Consider the following 17,534-nt stretch of genomic DNA (forward strand, 5'->3'; position numbering starts at 1 on the left):
TGTCCTTCTGATTGGCTCGTGGCAGTGAAAAAAAAAACCCGAAAAAAAAAAAATCATTGATCCGTTGTCATAATAGTTATCCAACCTACCAGAAGCCATACTATCAATGCGCGCTTCCTAACAATGGCGGATTTTGGGCGTCATGTATAGCCCGTTTCCGTACGTATGTATACTGTGGTTATGGTTTGTCGATGCTATGGTGGTTCCCCGTCTAAACTCTAATAAGGTTTTATCTTTATGTTTATTTCATTATGCTTTCATGGCAATAGCTCACTGTGAAATTTTATATCTTTATTCTGTGATTGATCGTTTCTATTAAAAATGAGAATTAATCGCCAGAAAAAAGCCAATAAATATCTGAACTTCTACTCTAACAATTTTGGTTTCCGAAAGCCATTCCAAGTGCTTATTGATGGAACATTCTGCTATGCTGCATTACAGGTAGAATATTTTTAATTATATTGTTCGTAATCTTCACATTTTATATTATGTTTTTGAAGCATACATGCTCAAAACATGATAATTATAAAAAAATAGATTGCATGTCATGATCACAAAATGAAGTACCTAACCTACAGAGTGCGGCAGCGAAACTTCCGTTTATTAATAAAACTCATTCAATAAAGTGAATAAAACTCTTTGTATGGATCAGAAAAGTTGTACTGTATTTATTTTTCGTAATGTAGACACATATATAAAGTTTTGTCCCAAGTCTAGGTCCATGTCGATATAACTTACCTGTCATTAAATTTTTGGTTGGAATCGATGTAGGCCTAGTAGGTTACCGTATGTTATTTTGATTGTAAAAGTTAAACGGCAGCCACACATCACTAATTACAAAAATAATTATTTTTACTAATCTCATTTGATCAAAACTTTTCACACACCTCTGGACCTAGAATTACGCTGGTTAGAATGATATCAGGTTGAGTTATTATTAGTGTTTCAAAGGAAAAGAGTAGGTTAGGGGGTTAGTTTTTGGTTTGGGATGAAAGGGGTTAAGGTATGTTTATTAATGTCTCTGCCCACTGCACCGTATTCATACTAGGACCGTTATAGAAACAGCACATGCAACAAAGAATAGTTCACGTATATATTGCCTGGCAATGTCTACTAGACCGGTCCGTAACCGTACCGTATAGAACGTGCCATGACCGGTCACCGTACAATTTCTCGAAAAAAATATTTTGCAGGTTCTGTTCCGTTTTACGACCGGTGTATAGCCACGTATGTACCGCGTTGTAGACCCGGTTGTAAGTGATATGCACGCCAGTGGATGGGGTATGAACGGTCATCATACGCGTTGTATACCCGTTATATACGCGGATATAACCCGTTTATAACGTGTAAAGCAGTGGGCATAGGTGTGCATGTTACGAGCCGGTCACGTTCCTATACCGGTCCTAGTATGATAGGCCTATGGTGCAGTGGGCAGAGACCAGCTGCTGCAACAGTCGTATGGGAATGCGTGAAATAGTCAAATTATACATGAAATGAAATATAATTCAATGCTCTACAATTTCGTAATTAGCACATTCTTGTTATTAATCTCAATTTACTGTGATTATATAGAACATTTCTGTATGAATGTTATTATAATTTCTTCGTCGTAATACATTTTTTATGCTTTTGTACTCCAGAACGAAGCTCGGTCCCCGATATTGATTATGTAAACATGGGAGACGTTATGCTTTGAATCCAATGCTATGATTTGGATCATTTTCAAAATGATCTTGAAAAAACTTCATGATCAGGTGATCTGAAACACCATTTTCTGCACCGTAAAACAGTAGCAGAATGACAGTGAGCTCACAGTCTAATAACCAGACTGTGAATGAATACAGAACACAGAACACTGTTCTGTATTCATTGACTGTGGTGAGCATTGTATGGGTGACTTCTGTTTTGACAGATAAAAGGTGGGCGCGTCAATAATTGCCTGTAGTAGAGTGGATTATCTGTTATTTCGTGAGACAATCGTTTCATCTATTTAGTTTAGAGTAATTTTTTTGCATATATCTCGGAAACTATGCATCTTATAAACATTTGTATTTTGTGAAAAATTGAAGCTTACAAAATTACCAACAAGTTTTGTCCTTTACATTTTTCCCACTTATTACTTACATGCAAATATCTTGGAAACAATGTGTTCTATTGACATAATCAACTACATGAAAATGAAGCTTAATTAATTTCCTACAAGTTTAGTTTGGAAGAGGTTTTCGATAAATCCTATACTTTTCGAGATATTCATGTTCTAAAGTGATGCATTATCGAAAAACCAGTTTTTCTCCATTTTTTCGCTCTTTCAAGTCTTACTTTTCAACAATTGATGAAACAAGAATGTGCTAGTTACGAGATTGTAGAGCATTCAATTATCTCTCATTTCATGTATAATTCGACTATTTCACGCATTCCCATACGACTGTTGCAACAGTTTTAGTTTTGAGTGTCATTCTCAAGATTTGCAACAAGTGACTTTCTTCGAATATCACACTATTCTCCCATCTTAAATTGGCAGTGTGCTTGAGCATGAACATTCATATTGAGTACCTATTGGAACGTCTGCGGAACTAAACACAGGGGGTGTTTCTAAACTTCCTACCAAACAAAGAGCATTGATATCATTCACGAGGTATTATGACACTCAACCAAGCTGCTCTATAGTGAGATTCACTCTAAAATGTCAGCATTAGTTAAACGTCACGAGCTTCGATGCTATTTATTAGGTACGCTGACACACAACGACATCCATTCTGTTGTAGTCAAAATAGGAAGCATAACAGTGACAAATATCTACAAACCACCAGGCATTATATGGTCACCTGGAGTGATTCCAATACAACCACATCCTGCAGTCTATGGTGTGATTTCAATAGCCACTACGAACAGTGGAGATATAAGACATCTGACGGAAATGGTGAAGCAGTGGTCGAATGGGCTCAAGATGAGAATCTGAATTTACTATTTGATGCTAAAGATAAGTTTACTTTCAGATCGGCAGCATGGCATATGTTTTACTTCAAGTGATAGCAAAGGCCAACCACTGCCAGCAACCCGGAAAGTTATCTGTGACTTCCCCCACAGTCAGCATCACCCAGCTCTCATAGAGATAGGCATTCAAATCCCACTTGTAAGATCCACACCCGAACCAAGATGGAATTTCAAAAAAGCAGATTTGGAGAGATTCTCAAAAGAGCTGGATAAATGTCCACTATAGCAGCGGGACTTGTTAAATCTATGTTCATATCTCCAGTGATGATAACGAATTCATTTTCTGTTTTGACTAAAGCGTCGCTCAGGTCGTTTAAAAAAGAGTCTATTTCAACTCCCGTAAATCTATAGAATGCCAAAAAACATATCTCAAAATTGTTTATATTACAATGCAATTTAATTCCATCAGCCGAATTTAAGTTGAGCTTCTCAAAATCTACTCTTAACTCTTTCTTGACATAAACAGCAACTCCCCTGCTCTATAAGAATTGTTGCAGTTTGCATAACATATATAGCCATCTATTTAAAAAAATCTATTTCATGATCATAAATCCAAATTTCGCTCAATACAACAACATATGGAAGTGAATCTAGTAAGCTCAGTTCCAGTAATAATGAATCAAAATTTCCCCTCATACGCCTGATATTCAAGTGCAAACATAGAAAAGATTTATCACCGTCTTCCATTAAAAACTATCAAAATAGGTGGTAATTAAATTTAAAAAATGTAAGATGAGTGCACAAAAACACTTGTAGTATAAAGAAATAAATGTATAGCGTTGAAAGCATGTAACTGAGATTTAAAAAAATTAAGAATATTGTAGTCTTAAATTGCAGTAAGTTCATGAAAAAATAAAAGAATAATAATAAAATAAAATAAGAAATAGGGAAAAAACCATTATTATTATTAGTAACAATATTTGTACTACTTGGACGTGTCAACTAACTTATTCAAATCCTGGACGGTCTCTATGACAATTACAGGTTGTCCATCCGTGCGCCTAGCTAGCACCTTGCCATTTCGCACCCACAAGTACTTCCCTCACCTTTAGCCTTTTTCGCCAACGCTAGGAGACGTCTTCTTTCGGGACATAAGCTCTCGTTCAGGTAGATTGGAGAGATCTGCTGATGCCCAAGGTGTCGCGTAGAGAAGTTCCTCTTTATTCTTCTTTTTTGCAGCAGGGCCTCCTTGTCGAAACGCCTCACGAATTTGGCTATAATTGCAGGCGGTCTGTCTCTGTCTTTGGATGGAAGTCGGTGACAGTTGTCGATCAGCTTCTCGTCGATCGGATGATCCAACGCTTTGCTCACTGCTAACACCAGGCTTTTCACGTCCTCATTCACTTCAGTTGGAATTCCTTGAATTTCGACACAGTTTACTCTCGAATATTGTTCTAAATCGCATACTTGTTTTTGAAGTTTAAGATTTTGATTTTTAAGAATGCTATTTCTTCATTTTGTTTGTCTATTTTTTGTAAATATACGTTCAATTTGCTGTCCTGTACCTCGATTTTTTTTTTAATATGCTCTCAACATCGTTGTGGCAGAAATTAATGGATCCTCCTAGATCCTTCTCCAGTTGCTTCGATTGCTCCTCTATATCGCTGAGCTTTTTCATAATGGAAGGCAGGGTAATCTCATCCTCAGATGTTTTGATTGGTGGGTTGAGCACTACACTCTTCCTTAGTGCGTCAAGACAAGTAGGACACTTCCACACGTTATCCGAATCTTTCAGAAACTTGATATTGACACACTTACAATGGAACAAAACATTGCAAATTCCACAACTGATTAGAGGAGTGTTCTCGCTCCTCAAAGACTTACGGCATACACCACACGACATTTTTATGTTCAGTAACGAAGTGAAAATCTTCAACGAAGTCACTTTACGTAGACAGGACGAACGCTTTAAGATTGTACTTGCTAATAATTCTATAACTTGAAAGCTCACTACTAGATCGTTTGAACGAAAACAAAACGGCACTATCAAATCAGTTTTAGATAACAGAGCTCTACTGCAGCACGTCTGTTCTCAATCACGGCTGAAGCCATACTGAGAGTTCAATAAGATCCTGCAAAATCAAAACTTGCCAATACATGGGGATATAGAATATGCCAATCAAATCCGCCTGGCGTCTCGAAAGCCTCCCACTAGAACGGCATTACATGCTCTGGATGGTGGGTTCAGTTTAACAGACGCCTGGCAATAAGAATGGCATGCAAGGCAAATCGATCTTACCCCATGTATCACCGAAAAGCCACCAGGTTTTGATTTGCCTCGCAAACTATGGTCAGCTCTTAACATGATCCGAACTCAGCATGGAAGATGTGCCTATGCGTTTCACAAGTGGGGAAAGGCTCCAACACCTTTTTGTGAGTGTGGCGCTGTGCAAACAATAAGACACATTGCAAACAATAACAGTGTGCACAAGAACAGCTTATGAGGGCAGGCTGGATGACTTCCTGGTAGCTACACCAGATGCAGTGGCCTATTTAAACCGACTAGATATATGTTTATAACTTTTAAAATTTTATTTTAATTTGTGTTCTATCTTTTTTTTAACTAATGACTAAGATGACTTCATTGTTTATATATGTGACTTATGTTAGATGACATAAAGATTTGTGTCGTAGAGCCATACGCTGAATAATAAATAAATCTACTTTCTCATCTTCTTCTTTTGAAAGCAATATAGCCAACACTCCTAATTTACCTTCCGCCATAACACTTATCTAATGATTCATTAAATCTAGCCTAATGAGTTTATTATTGTATATAACTAGTAATAGAATCCGAACCAGTTCAACTATGGATATTATAGGTATATAATTGAAAAAGGCAGAAATAAAATGAACTCACCAATAACATAAGTTGTAATATTGACTTTATCCTCGATATTCGTTATCCGAAATCGATCTTCAACATCGATAACCATAGCTCTAATCATTATCAAGGTTCTACGATTGATATCCTGCCGACTTTCGATATATTAGTTGAACTATAGCTATAGAACCAATGTACCTGTTTCATCCTGTGATTTAGTTGTCAGAAAACTTCAAATTGGAGAGCCAATTTTTAAAAGACTTAATGCTACTTTTTTATTTTTATTTTTTTGTGTAGTTGAGAAGTTGATAATATAGTGGTAACTATTCATGATAAGTAAAAAAAAGAAATAGTCAAAACCTCAGATGTTAAAAGTAGAAAGACCGGTTTCGGTTGTTACACCATTATCAATCTCTGATAAACTCAGAGATTCCATCTGAGAGATTTCGCTGATGATTATCAGAGATTGACAATGGTGTATCAACCGAGTTCATTCTATTTTTGTCTTTTTATTATATTTCAATTGGTATATCCATAGTAGAACTGGTTTGGATTCTGTTACTAGTCATATCCTGGTGACCCTCTGAGTTGGAGAACTCGCAGGGTTGGTGAAAATTATGGAAACAGCTTAATATTTCATGACAAAGACAATTCGACTATAGGTTCCATTGGGGATCCTAAAACTACTTTTTGTCGCTTTAAAATTTCTGCCCGCCGTCTTGGATCTGTTATATTAATCCAACTTCTTATAACAGTCTCATTTCGAAACATAAATTAAATAGAAAATGAATGGCGGAATAACTCGAACAGTTTCAAACATATTCCACTTATAGGAAATACTAGGAAATTTTACAAAAATGAAATAAATAATTACATTTGAAATTTAAAAAATCCAAGCACTTTTTATTAAAAACAAACACTTGAAAATTGCATTGATATGTCGAAATATGTGAATAAATTTTTTTTTTAGAAAAGGGTACTTGGATTTTTAATTTTCAAAGAGGTATCTAATTTTAAATTTTCAAGTTTTGATCAACACTAACAGTAAAATTTACTCACATATTTGATAACTGAAAAAATTGATCTCTTGTATTTTTAATGTACTCTTTTTATTTAATGTCTGTACCTATGATTTTTAAAAATAAATTCCAATGATTAGTTTCAACTTGAGTATCGATTGCAAGCTATTTGAAATTTTAACTCCCCAAAACTAGTACAAAGTCACCCTGGTTTACCGTACGGTGAACCTTAATGTGTAATTCGTATGTGACGACTGTAGAGACTAGCCACGCTGTATCATAAATAGACTACAATAATAAACAGTAACTAATAGTAATAGATTACGGCCTAGGACCAAACTTCAACACCAGGAAGGAGTTGTTCCCCTTTATTATAAAATTAAGTGCCGCTCTATTGTAGATGTGGGTTTGAATACTTCGGCCGGAAACTACACTCATAAATCATGTTTCCTGAAACATCCAACGATGATTAACTCCAATCAGCACGATACTAAGATGTTTGAGACATTAATATTTTACTAATTTTCCAAGATTAGTTTCTCATCTTTTAGAAAAAAATAAAATATCTACGATTATTGTTTTTAGATTTCTTCTGTAGAAAAGACTGACGTATATTAACAATGTCGAATGTGGAGACGCTTTTTGATTAGCCAGTACAGATCTTTAAATCTTGTGATTATTTTATTGAGTAAATGCGGTGAACATTTTCTTGAACTCTGAATTTTCATTTTCAGAACAAGGTGAATATTCAAGACCAACTAACCAATTATCTTGGAGTAGAAATAAAACTTCTAACCACAAAATGTGTCATAATGGAAACAGAGAAGTTAGGTAAGTTTATTGTTTTCCCAGTAAAATTACAAATAAGCACGTTTGTTAATTTTTTCATATTTATTCATCAGCTCTTATATGTAGCTTTCTGGAGTACAAACCTACAGATGAGATATTAAATGATAAGCCTATGCGACGGCTATTTTACCTATTCCGTATAACATCGGTATTATGTTTTCTGAAAGTGATGCCCACTAAGCTCCTGGCTTGTGCATGGGTAATGGAAAGGTTGTTGTTGGAGTATGAATGGAGCTACAACAATGGATTTGTTGTAGCTTTAGGTGGGCTCCTAATTATCTGGAAGTTCAGACTCAATCATGAATGAGTTGTAAAACTCATTGCTCACCTGCTGCTCAATGATCTTAATCCAACTAGCGAGTGATCAATACGGTCTAGGTATTATAAATACAACCCACTGCTTTAATCAGATCAAATCATCTTTATTGTCAGAAAATAAAATCAGAATAACATCGAACGATGTGCTTAACTTGCTAGCAAGTCAAATGACAAAGCTACTTCCCAGCAAGGAAAATTCTCTCCGCTGGGAGAGAGTTCATATTAGGCTCGCATTACAGTAGACCTCTAGACTAAGTCGCCAGTTGAACACCAAAGAGCAGCCATTGGCGGCAGTGTGTAAAACATGCTGGGACATCAATGTTGGCAACTCGAGTGATAGACTATCCGGTTGCCAGAATCTGGTGTGCCGGCTGGCAACACAAGTGACCAGACCTCATGAAGATCTAATGCCTGAATGCCTCGCGACTCGCTCGGTCATTCGAAAGGAAAGTTCTCATTCATTTCCCTACTTTTCCTTTCTAATTTGAGTTTATGTTTTTGGGAATCTATTCAAAATGTCTGTCTGTTTCAGGAAAAGCCTTATTCGGAACAAGTTTGATAATCAAACAGTTTTCAGTCCATCAATGTGAACACAAGAAATCAATTAGTGGTTCGGCTTGTTTTACTTCGATGATTGGAGAAAATAATCCAAATAGGTAAGTAATTTCACCATTCAGGCCTTCCACGAAACATTCGGTCAGCATGTGGTTGTGATATGAAGAATATCTCCTATCTATGTCACGTTATCATGTCAAATGTTCGTTCCGGGTAGCCGTCTAGTTGTCACCCCGACTACTTGACACCTGGTCATATGCCATTGCCGTCAAGTTGTCCCCCCGACTACTTGACACCTACTGGACCAAAGGTGCCAACTAGTCATGACCGTAAACGACAACTTGACACCTCGCACCCTCGCGTCAGGGTGTCCCCTCGACTAGTTGTCACCTCCTTAGAAAGGAGACAAGTAGACGGGGATGGCTCACGTCTACATGATACCTTGCACGCTGGCGTCAAGTTGTCACCCCGACTCCTTGTCACCTACAGAGCACTAGTTGGCACGACTAACACCCCCGCGGCGTAGGGAGGAGGGATCAAGTAATTTTTATTACTGGTTATGATGTAGAATTGAATTCTAAGCACTTGCTTAGATAAAATATCTTAGCATAAATAAGTTTATTAATAATATAAGTTAATAAATAAGTTTATATTGTATATAATAATATAAGTTTAAAGATGTTTCATATAAAAATTGAACCGGCTTGAAGTGTATTGATTACTCAAGATTACAAATAACTTGTCACTAATGCTAGGCAAATATTTTGAGGCTCTTTCAACATCCAGTCTGTTTCTACGTAGTTAAAAAGTAAAAAGTAAATTTCTCAAGGATGGGGAGGACCCCCTGTTAATTTCTCAGTTAATAGAAATTATTAACTCATGCTAGTTAATAGAGCTGATATATAACTATACAGGGTATGAATTTGAAAAAAATCGTTCAAGTCATTTTTGAGAAAATCGTGATAGAAATTTAACAAAATTCATTCTTGTCAGGAATATTACGGAGCTCCTGCAATTTTCCCAAAATGAGACTCATGTCAGTTGATAGGGCTTATAAATAGCTATCCATGGTATAAATTTGAAGAAAATCGTTAGAGCCGTTTTCGAGAAAACCGTGAAAAACATGGTTTTTTAGTAATTATCCACCATTTTTTCCGCCATTTTGAATTCAATTTTTTTGAATTTCTTATTGTCAGATCCTCATGGTATAAGGACCTTAAGTTTAAAATTCAAGTCAATCGGTTGATTAGGAATGGAGTTATCGTGTTCACACACACACACACACCACACACACACACACACACACCACACACACACACACCACACACACACACACACAACACACACACACACACACACAGACCAACACCCAAAAATCATGTTTTTGGACTCAGGGGACCTTGAAACGTATAGAAAACTTGAGGGGACCTTGAAACGTATAGAAAATATGAAATTAGGGTACCTCAAATTTTTTTGGAAAGCAATACTTTCCTTACCTATGGTAATAGGGCAAGGAAAGTAAAAAGGAACATACCTGTCAAATTTCATGAATATCTATTACCGCGTTTCGCCGTAAATGCGCCGTTAAACATTTAAACATTAAGGGAAATGCCAAACCGTCGACTTGAATCTTAGACCTCACTTCGCTCGGTCAATAAATTATTCTAGACCCGACGAACTTTGTACCGCCAAAAAGTCAATGTATCTGATGTCACACTTGTCTTTATTTGGTGAATCATGAAATTCTGATAATCAATATTTTTATTTACATCTCAATACGGACTTCCTAAGTGCTTAGTCATGTAGCATTTATTATTCCGAAAACATATTCTTCTCAATCAATTGGTAGTAATATCTATCAGTAAAGTGTTGTATTTTAAGAATTAGATAGGTTAAATCAGTGTTTCAAAGATGAATTTAATGTTTTCATAGTTGTTGATTGTCAATAGACAAACTACCGTTTTAATACCAGTACACAATTTATCACAGGGTGACGTATTTAATCACTACCTCCGTAAACAAAGCCGTAGTGAATAATATCGAACTGGTTGACGACCTTGGATAAGGATCAATGTGTTCTGAAATCGATTTACCAACCATAGTTTCAATTGCATTTTATTTATTTTTTTGTTCTCCTTTTCTCGAATTTGTTTATTATAGTTATTATCAACAATATATTTTTCATATATCTATTTCTCTATCTTCTATATATATATAAATGAATGTCTGTTTGTGTGTTCGTTTGTTTGTTCCCTATAGACGTAAAAACTACTTGACAGAACGGCATGAAACTTTGGGGGTATGCTGTGTGAATATTGGGGATGGTTTCTGACCAGAAAGATGATCATCATGATTCAAGATCATATTGTGATAATATGATTTAGCATCTAAAGTTACCAGCTGTAATAAATCACTACTTCCGTAAACAAAGCCGTAGTACATTCGTGTGACGTCAGCACAGGTAGGGCTCCTACACCAATAAAAATTCATTGATTTCAGCTGATCTATATCAGCTAGTGTTTCTATTGGTGTAGGAGCCCTACCTGTGCTGACGTCACACGAATGCACTACGGCTTTGTTAAAACAAATTTGAGAAAAGGAGAAAAAAATAAATAAAATGCAATTAAAACTATGGTTGGTAAATCGATTTCAGAATACATTGATCCTTATCCAAGGTCGTCAACCAGTTCGATATTATTTTTTTATACTTGGAGATACCGCAGGCCCCAAGCTGACTTATTGGAAGTGGAACGAAGGGTACGCGACTAGGTGCCACCCCGACTACTTGTCCCGTTTTAAAACAGGTTTTTAGGGGACAAGTAGACGTGAGTCATACCCGTCTAGTTGTATCCTTTCTGAGGAGTTGACAACTAGTCGGGGGGACACCCTGTCATGAGGGTGTGAGGTGTCAAGTTGTCGTTTACGGTCATGACTAGTTGACACCTTCGGTCCAGTAGGTGTCAAGTAGTCGAGGGGACAACTTGACGGCAATAGCATATACGAGGATAAATATATATATTTTACGAGGGTACAAGTAGTCGTCTACGGTCACGACAACCTATCCCCTCAACTCCACTCCACAAGAAATCACCATTCCGGCTGGCACTTCATTTGAAAGTTGGAAAATGATGCCAAACTATCAAGTTCTATATGAATTGGCATGAAGATTCCTAATTTTGTATTTTCAACATCATGTCTTTGTGAGTGAGCCTTTTCAACCATGGTGCAATCAAGAATAAGTAAACAGTTTCTAAGTAGTTAAATAATACATCAAATTAAAGAGAAAACAAAGCTCTACAAATCTACAGTGAGCATTCATTTTTACGATGCATTGTTGGAGAGTTGTAGGCCCTGAAACATAAAAAAATAGGATTTAAAGCTGTTATTTTAACAATTTTACACTTTTAAAAGCGTATATCTCGAAAACTGTTGGAGATATCACAAATCACCACAGAACTAATATTGTAGAGAATTTATCAAGCTTCATTTCTAAATAGTTAGTCATGTCGGTTGAACGCATTTTTCTCAAGATATGAGCGTGTAAGCAAAACATTGAAAAATGCCGCTTTTAAACCACCCTCATCCCTTTAGCACAAGGGATAGAGTTGGGGACTTTTGATATGTTCACCCCCTAACTGGTCCTAATAAAGCTGCAAAGTCAAAAATTGTGTTCAAAACATTCTCTCCAAATTCCTTTGTAAATTGGTCTATTTTTGCATAACTGAAGATCTCACACTCAACACTGAAGCTGCTGCAACAACCGTGGGGATGTGCGTAAACTTGTGAAATTATACATCAAATTAAAGAGAATTCGATGCTATATAAGCTCATGATCAGCATGGATTTTTCCCATCGATATTTAAAAAGTTATAAAAGCCAAATTAGCAAAAAATTGAGGGAACATGTGTTTTTTCAAAAATGTCACATCTTTTAGAGCGGATATCTCGAAAAGTGAAAGAGATATAGAAAAAAATGTGATCAATATTATAGGAAATTATGTAAACTTTAATTTCTTATAGAATAGTCATGTCTGTAAAATGCATAGTTTTCTAGTTATATGCGAGAAACCAAAAAATGGTACCTTTGAACCCCTTAGCACAGGGGGTAGGGGTGGGGACTTTTGATATGTTTACCTCCTCACTACCCTAAACAGAACTGCGGGGTCAAAATTGTCTTCCAAACTTTTCCCTCTATAACACTTTGTTGACTGGGCTATAAGGTCTATAATTTCAATCAGGTACTTGTGGATGAGAATACTGCGTGAGGTCTACTGTTCACAGAACTACTCGTTGTTAAGTTATCCATGAACCGATTATGGAATCTCTAACTACAATTTCGCTTCTTAATTTACTCTCTGTGTGCTGCTTGGTGATTCTTCACAGCTGACACACGTGATTGTGATGATTGGGTGGAGGGGGTGAGTGTATAGGTTTGTGTGTGTGTGTGTGTGTGTGTGTGTGTGTGTGTGCGAGAGGATTTGTGGGGGGGTGTAGGAATGATTGTTTAAGTTGATTCAACTTAACATTATGATATTAGATTAGAGCAATAAAAAATTTTGGATTGGCAAAATGCTGGACTCATTGACCCACAAACATACTTTTTTAGTCTATGTGGGTAATTACTATTTCACTATCAGGGTATTGGTATGCTGCACATTCACTGTAATAATACATTTTCGTATAATACTAAATATCGGGGCACCGAGCTTCGCTCCGGATTACAAAAGCTTAGAACATAAAAGCATAGTTTATATTTATTTATTGATAAACAGAACACAATTCTTTAAAATAATTGGGGAAGGACTAATATGCACAGCCCAAAAATGTTTCTTCCCCGAATTTTGATTTATACACTTATAAATAGTCCAAAAAGTAGGTTATGTTCCATACACTTAAATTCAGGTCCAATTTTCAGTCCAAACATTTGAAAACAGAAAAGTTCCAATTTAGATTGTTCATAAACCAAATTGAATAACAAAATAACACTCATTAATCACTTCGAACTGTAAAATAATTATTAACTCTGAAAATTATGATATACTTTAATTTAGAATGATATACCATGTGATGTCAACAAATCGTTTGATCAAGTTGATTGAAATTTCTAGATAATATTTTTAGTGAGATAAGCTGATTGATTAAGAGCCCCCCCCCCAGCAGCTGAGTACATCTGCTAAAAGAGTTTTAGGGTTGAAGGATTAAAAGAAAAATTAACTTTTTTGATGAATTTGGAAACATTGCAAAAATATGTTTTTATTTTAAATATGATTATTATTTTTGATCAATTGTAATGAATAATTTTACCTTTCAAGCCCTTAAGAACGTTTGAATGGCTTCCAACCTTGGCGTTGGAGGAGCATAGTTCGGAAGTTTGACACTCGTAGCGCTGAGTGCAGTGAAGCTTGCAATGCAATCTCTCTCTCTTTTCCCACTTTACCACCAGACCACTTCCCCTCGCAAAAGAAGTTAGTCGAAATAGTAAGTCTTTCATAGAAGAACTGACCCCCAAATAAAAAAATCTATTCACAGTCGCTGGTTTCCATAACTAATTGATTGTTGTAGACTGGCCTGAAAATATTCGTGGCCCTTGAAGCCTCTTGAAGAGGCTAGCCACTTACTGTGAGAAGATTCACTTTCAACTGCCAGCAATCCTCATGAATAACATCAATGCTTCCCATTCAGTCAATGCTGACCGACTTGGGTACTCTAAAGGGTAGTTCACTTTCAACAGTCAGTATTGCTAGTGAATAGCATCAATGTTTCACCTTTAACTAATGCTGATCAGTGTAAAGCTGCTTGGTTGTGTGTCTGCGTACCTAATAAATAACATCGAAGCTCGTCACGTTCAACTAATGCTGACATTTTTGAGTGAATCTCACTATAGAGCAGCTTGGTTGAGTGTCATAATACCTCGTGAATGATATCAATGTTCTTTGTTTGCTAGGAAGTTTAGAAACACCCTCTGTGTTTAGTTCCGCAGACGTTCCAATAGGTACTCAATATGAATGTTCATGCTCAAGCACACTGCCAATTTATGATGGGAGAATAGTGTGATATTCAAAGAAAGTCACTTGTTGCAAATCTTGAGAATGACTCTCAAAACTAAAACTGTTGCAACAGTCGTATGGGAATGCGTGAAATAGTCGAATTATACATGAAATGAGAAATAATTGAATGCTCTACAATCTCGTAACTAGCACATTCTTGTTTCATCAATTGTTGAAAAGTTATAAGACTTGAAAGAGCAAAAAATGGAGAAAAACTGGTTTTTCGATAATGCATCACTTTAGAACATGAATATCTCGAAAAGTATAGGATTTATCGAAAACCTCTTTAAAACAAAACTAGTAGGAAATTTATTAAGCTTCATTTTTATAAAGTTGATTATGACAATAGAACACATTGTTTCCAAGATATAAGCATGTAAGTAATAAGTGGAAAAAATGTAAAGGACAAAACTTGTTGGTAATTTTGTAAGCTTCAATTTTTCACAAAATACAAATGTTCATAAGATGCATAGTTTCCGAGATATATGCAAAAAAAAAAAAAAATACTCTTAACTAAATAGATGAAACGATTGACTCACGAAATAACAAATAATCAACTCTACTACAGGAAATTATTCACTCAACTAACAAGTATTCAGATGGCCAATATTTATTTTATTTATTTATTTATAATTTTTACAAAGTAGCACTGATTGGGAGAGAAAAACTAAGGATACTCCTTGTACTATTTTGCTCCTAAATTTAGATAACATTTTAAATGTCCGAAATAGGGTTATGGTTTCACTTTCCAAAAATTTAGTCCATTTTCACTAAAAAACAACGAAAACTAAGAATTTTAAATTTTGGACGGTTAAAAACAGAATAAAAACCAAAAATATCACACTCAAACCACCATTAATTAAAGATTAATCACTTATAACATAGTCCAATATTTACAGTTTATTAACACAGCATGCAACACTATCACTGTCTGTATCTTTTACCCGGACTCTGTATCACAGGTCGCGTATCACGTATCTTTACCACTATTCCGTATCACGTGCTCGCGTATCCGTATCACCGTCCTGTATCTTGTATCTTGATACAACTGTCACGACAATAATAATTAAATTATCACTACACTACACAGGTAACTATTACGATACTGTTAATATACAATAAATTATCACTTTAACTGTCACTAAACAATTATCACTATACCTGTCACTGTACAATTATCACAGTTACCACTAGTAGCTGCCAGGCTTTGGGTACGGCTGACACTGTTTTCCTTTACCACTGAACGTCTTGCTTATCACTCACTATTAACACTGACTGACTAGGCGAGCGATCCCTCTATACCCAACATTTTTATTCCAGAACAATCCAGAAGGGTGGAGGCTTCTTCCCTATTATCCACACAATAAACAAACCAGAAGTAACCAGTACTTTCTAGAAGACCCTAGAGATGTAAACAAAAAAGGTGACTCAGTCCCATAGACAATAGGAACCTATCACGTATCAGCAGCCACCCTGCTGCCCCATTCTGGCATTTCCGGCTCTTCAGGACCCGGCGGCTCTCATAACTTTGTCTCCCTTTATTTGTTTCCATCTCTGTTTCTCCTTCATACCACCACAGAGTAGAGAAGCACTACTATGGTATATTTATTCCGTGATACCACTCACGAACATGTATGAATTCCTTAACAATAACAGTGTTAGTATAATATTGTGATGCAACTACATAAATGGCGGTGTTTCAACATATAATTATAATTATTGTCGAATCTCTGAATATAAAATAACATCCGTCCCATCAAAACACGATCGGGTGTTTCTTTCATTCTCTCCCTCTGAGAGAGAGCAAGTGTGTGATAGATATAAGGTAAACATCATGGTTGAATAAAATGTATAAAAACTTTTAAAAACGTATAATGATTTATTTCTTTCTGCAGGACTACTTGATCGTTTTTCTATAGAATACAGGTTATTAGTAGAATCATACAAACAAATAAAATATCTTCCACTTTGAATTAATTATAAATTATCTGAATATTATGAATAAAAAAATTAACCTACTGTTGATTTCAGTCATATAATGAATCTGCAATTCAAGGAGAGTCTATTGAGCAAATAGAGTTAATTATAGTCATATAGTTTATAATATAAAAATTAATAATATGATTATATCTATGAGTTGGGCAATTCATCCAACTAGTGTAAAATACTTGTTAATTAGTTTTAATAATATTTCATAACGATGGTAAGTTGACTAGTAAGTAGGGTTAGAAAGAAAATATCTGAGCACCGAGCTCCGCTAAACAGATTGCATTTTAAACAATAACACAATTTTTTAAAATGATTGGGGAAGGACTAACAGACACAGCCCAAAACTGTTTCTTCCCCGAATTTTGATTAATGCACTATACATAGTCCAGAAAGTAAGTTATGTTATTCCATACACTTGAATTCAGGTTCAATTTTCAGTCAAAACATTTGAAAACAAAAAGTTCTAATTTAAATTGTTTACGAACCAAATTGAATAACAAAATAACACTCACTAATTAATTAAAATTGTCAAATAATCACCAACTTTGAAAATTATGATATACTCTAGTATAGAATGATTATCATGTCATGTCAACAAATCAGATTAGTTTGATCAAGTCGATTAAAATTTCTCACTGATTGATTGATTACACAGCTGGAAATAATTCTGTTTCTCTCCCACACACGAATCTTCTGTTTCAACATACGACGAAATTATCATCTGTTTTTCCAAGGATGAATAATTATTATCCTTTTTATGTCCTTCAGCGAGTTTTCCCAGGGATGAGACCTAGTGTAATCGAATTTTTTAATCATAGACCTACTATGTTCCAAATTTCATGAAAATCGTTAGAGCCGTTTTCGAGATCCGTGGAACATAAATATCCAGATATAGAAATAACCAGATATAAATATATAATAGATATATATAATAATAACA

At 35.5% G+C, this 17,534-nt stretch overlaps 1 protein-coding gene across 2 annotated transcripts in view; it reads left to right on the forward strand.

The window, feature by feature from the left end:
- Positions 1-171: 171 nt before the first annotated feature.
- The window catches only part of LOC120350453 (rRNA-processing protein UTP23 homolog), a 37,953-nt gene continuing 20,590 nt past the window's right edge, over positions 172-17,534 (forward strand). The window contains exons 1-3 of one of the 2 annotated variants that reach the window (XM_039423851.1): positions 172-441; positions 7,572-7,668; positions 8,537-8,660. In XM_039423851.1, coding sequence (XP_039279785.1) covers positions 322-441; positions 7,572-7,668; positions 8,537-8,660 — 341 coding nt within the window. In that variant the 5' untranslated portion in view covers positions 172-321. The remainder of the gene's footprint in view (positions 442-7,571; positions 7,669-8,536; positions 8,661-17,534) is intronic. The other variant, XM_039423852.1, reaches the window with a different exon arrangement.

This window comes from Nilaparvata lugens, chromosome 3 (assembly GCF_014356525.2).
Source record: "Nilaparvata lugens isolate BPH chromosome 3, ASM1435652v1, whole genome shotgun sequence".
NCBI lineage: Eukaryota > Metazoa > Arthropoda > Insecta > Hemiptera > Delphacidae > Nilaparvata > Nilaparvata lugens.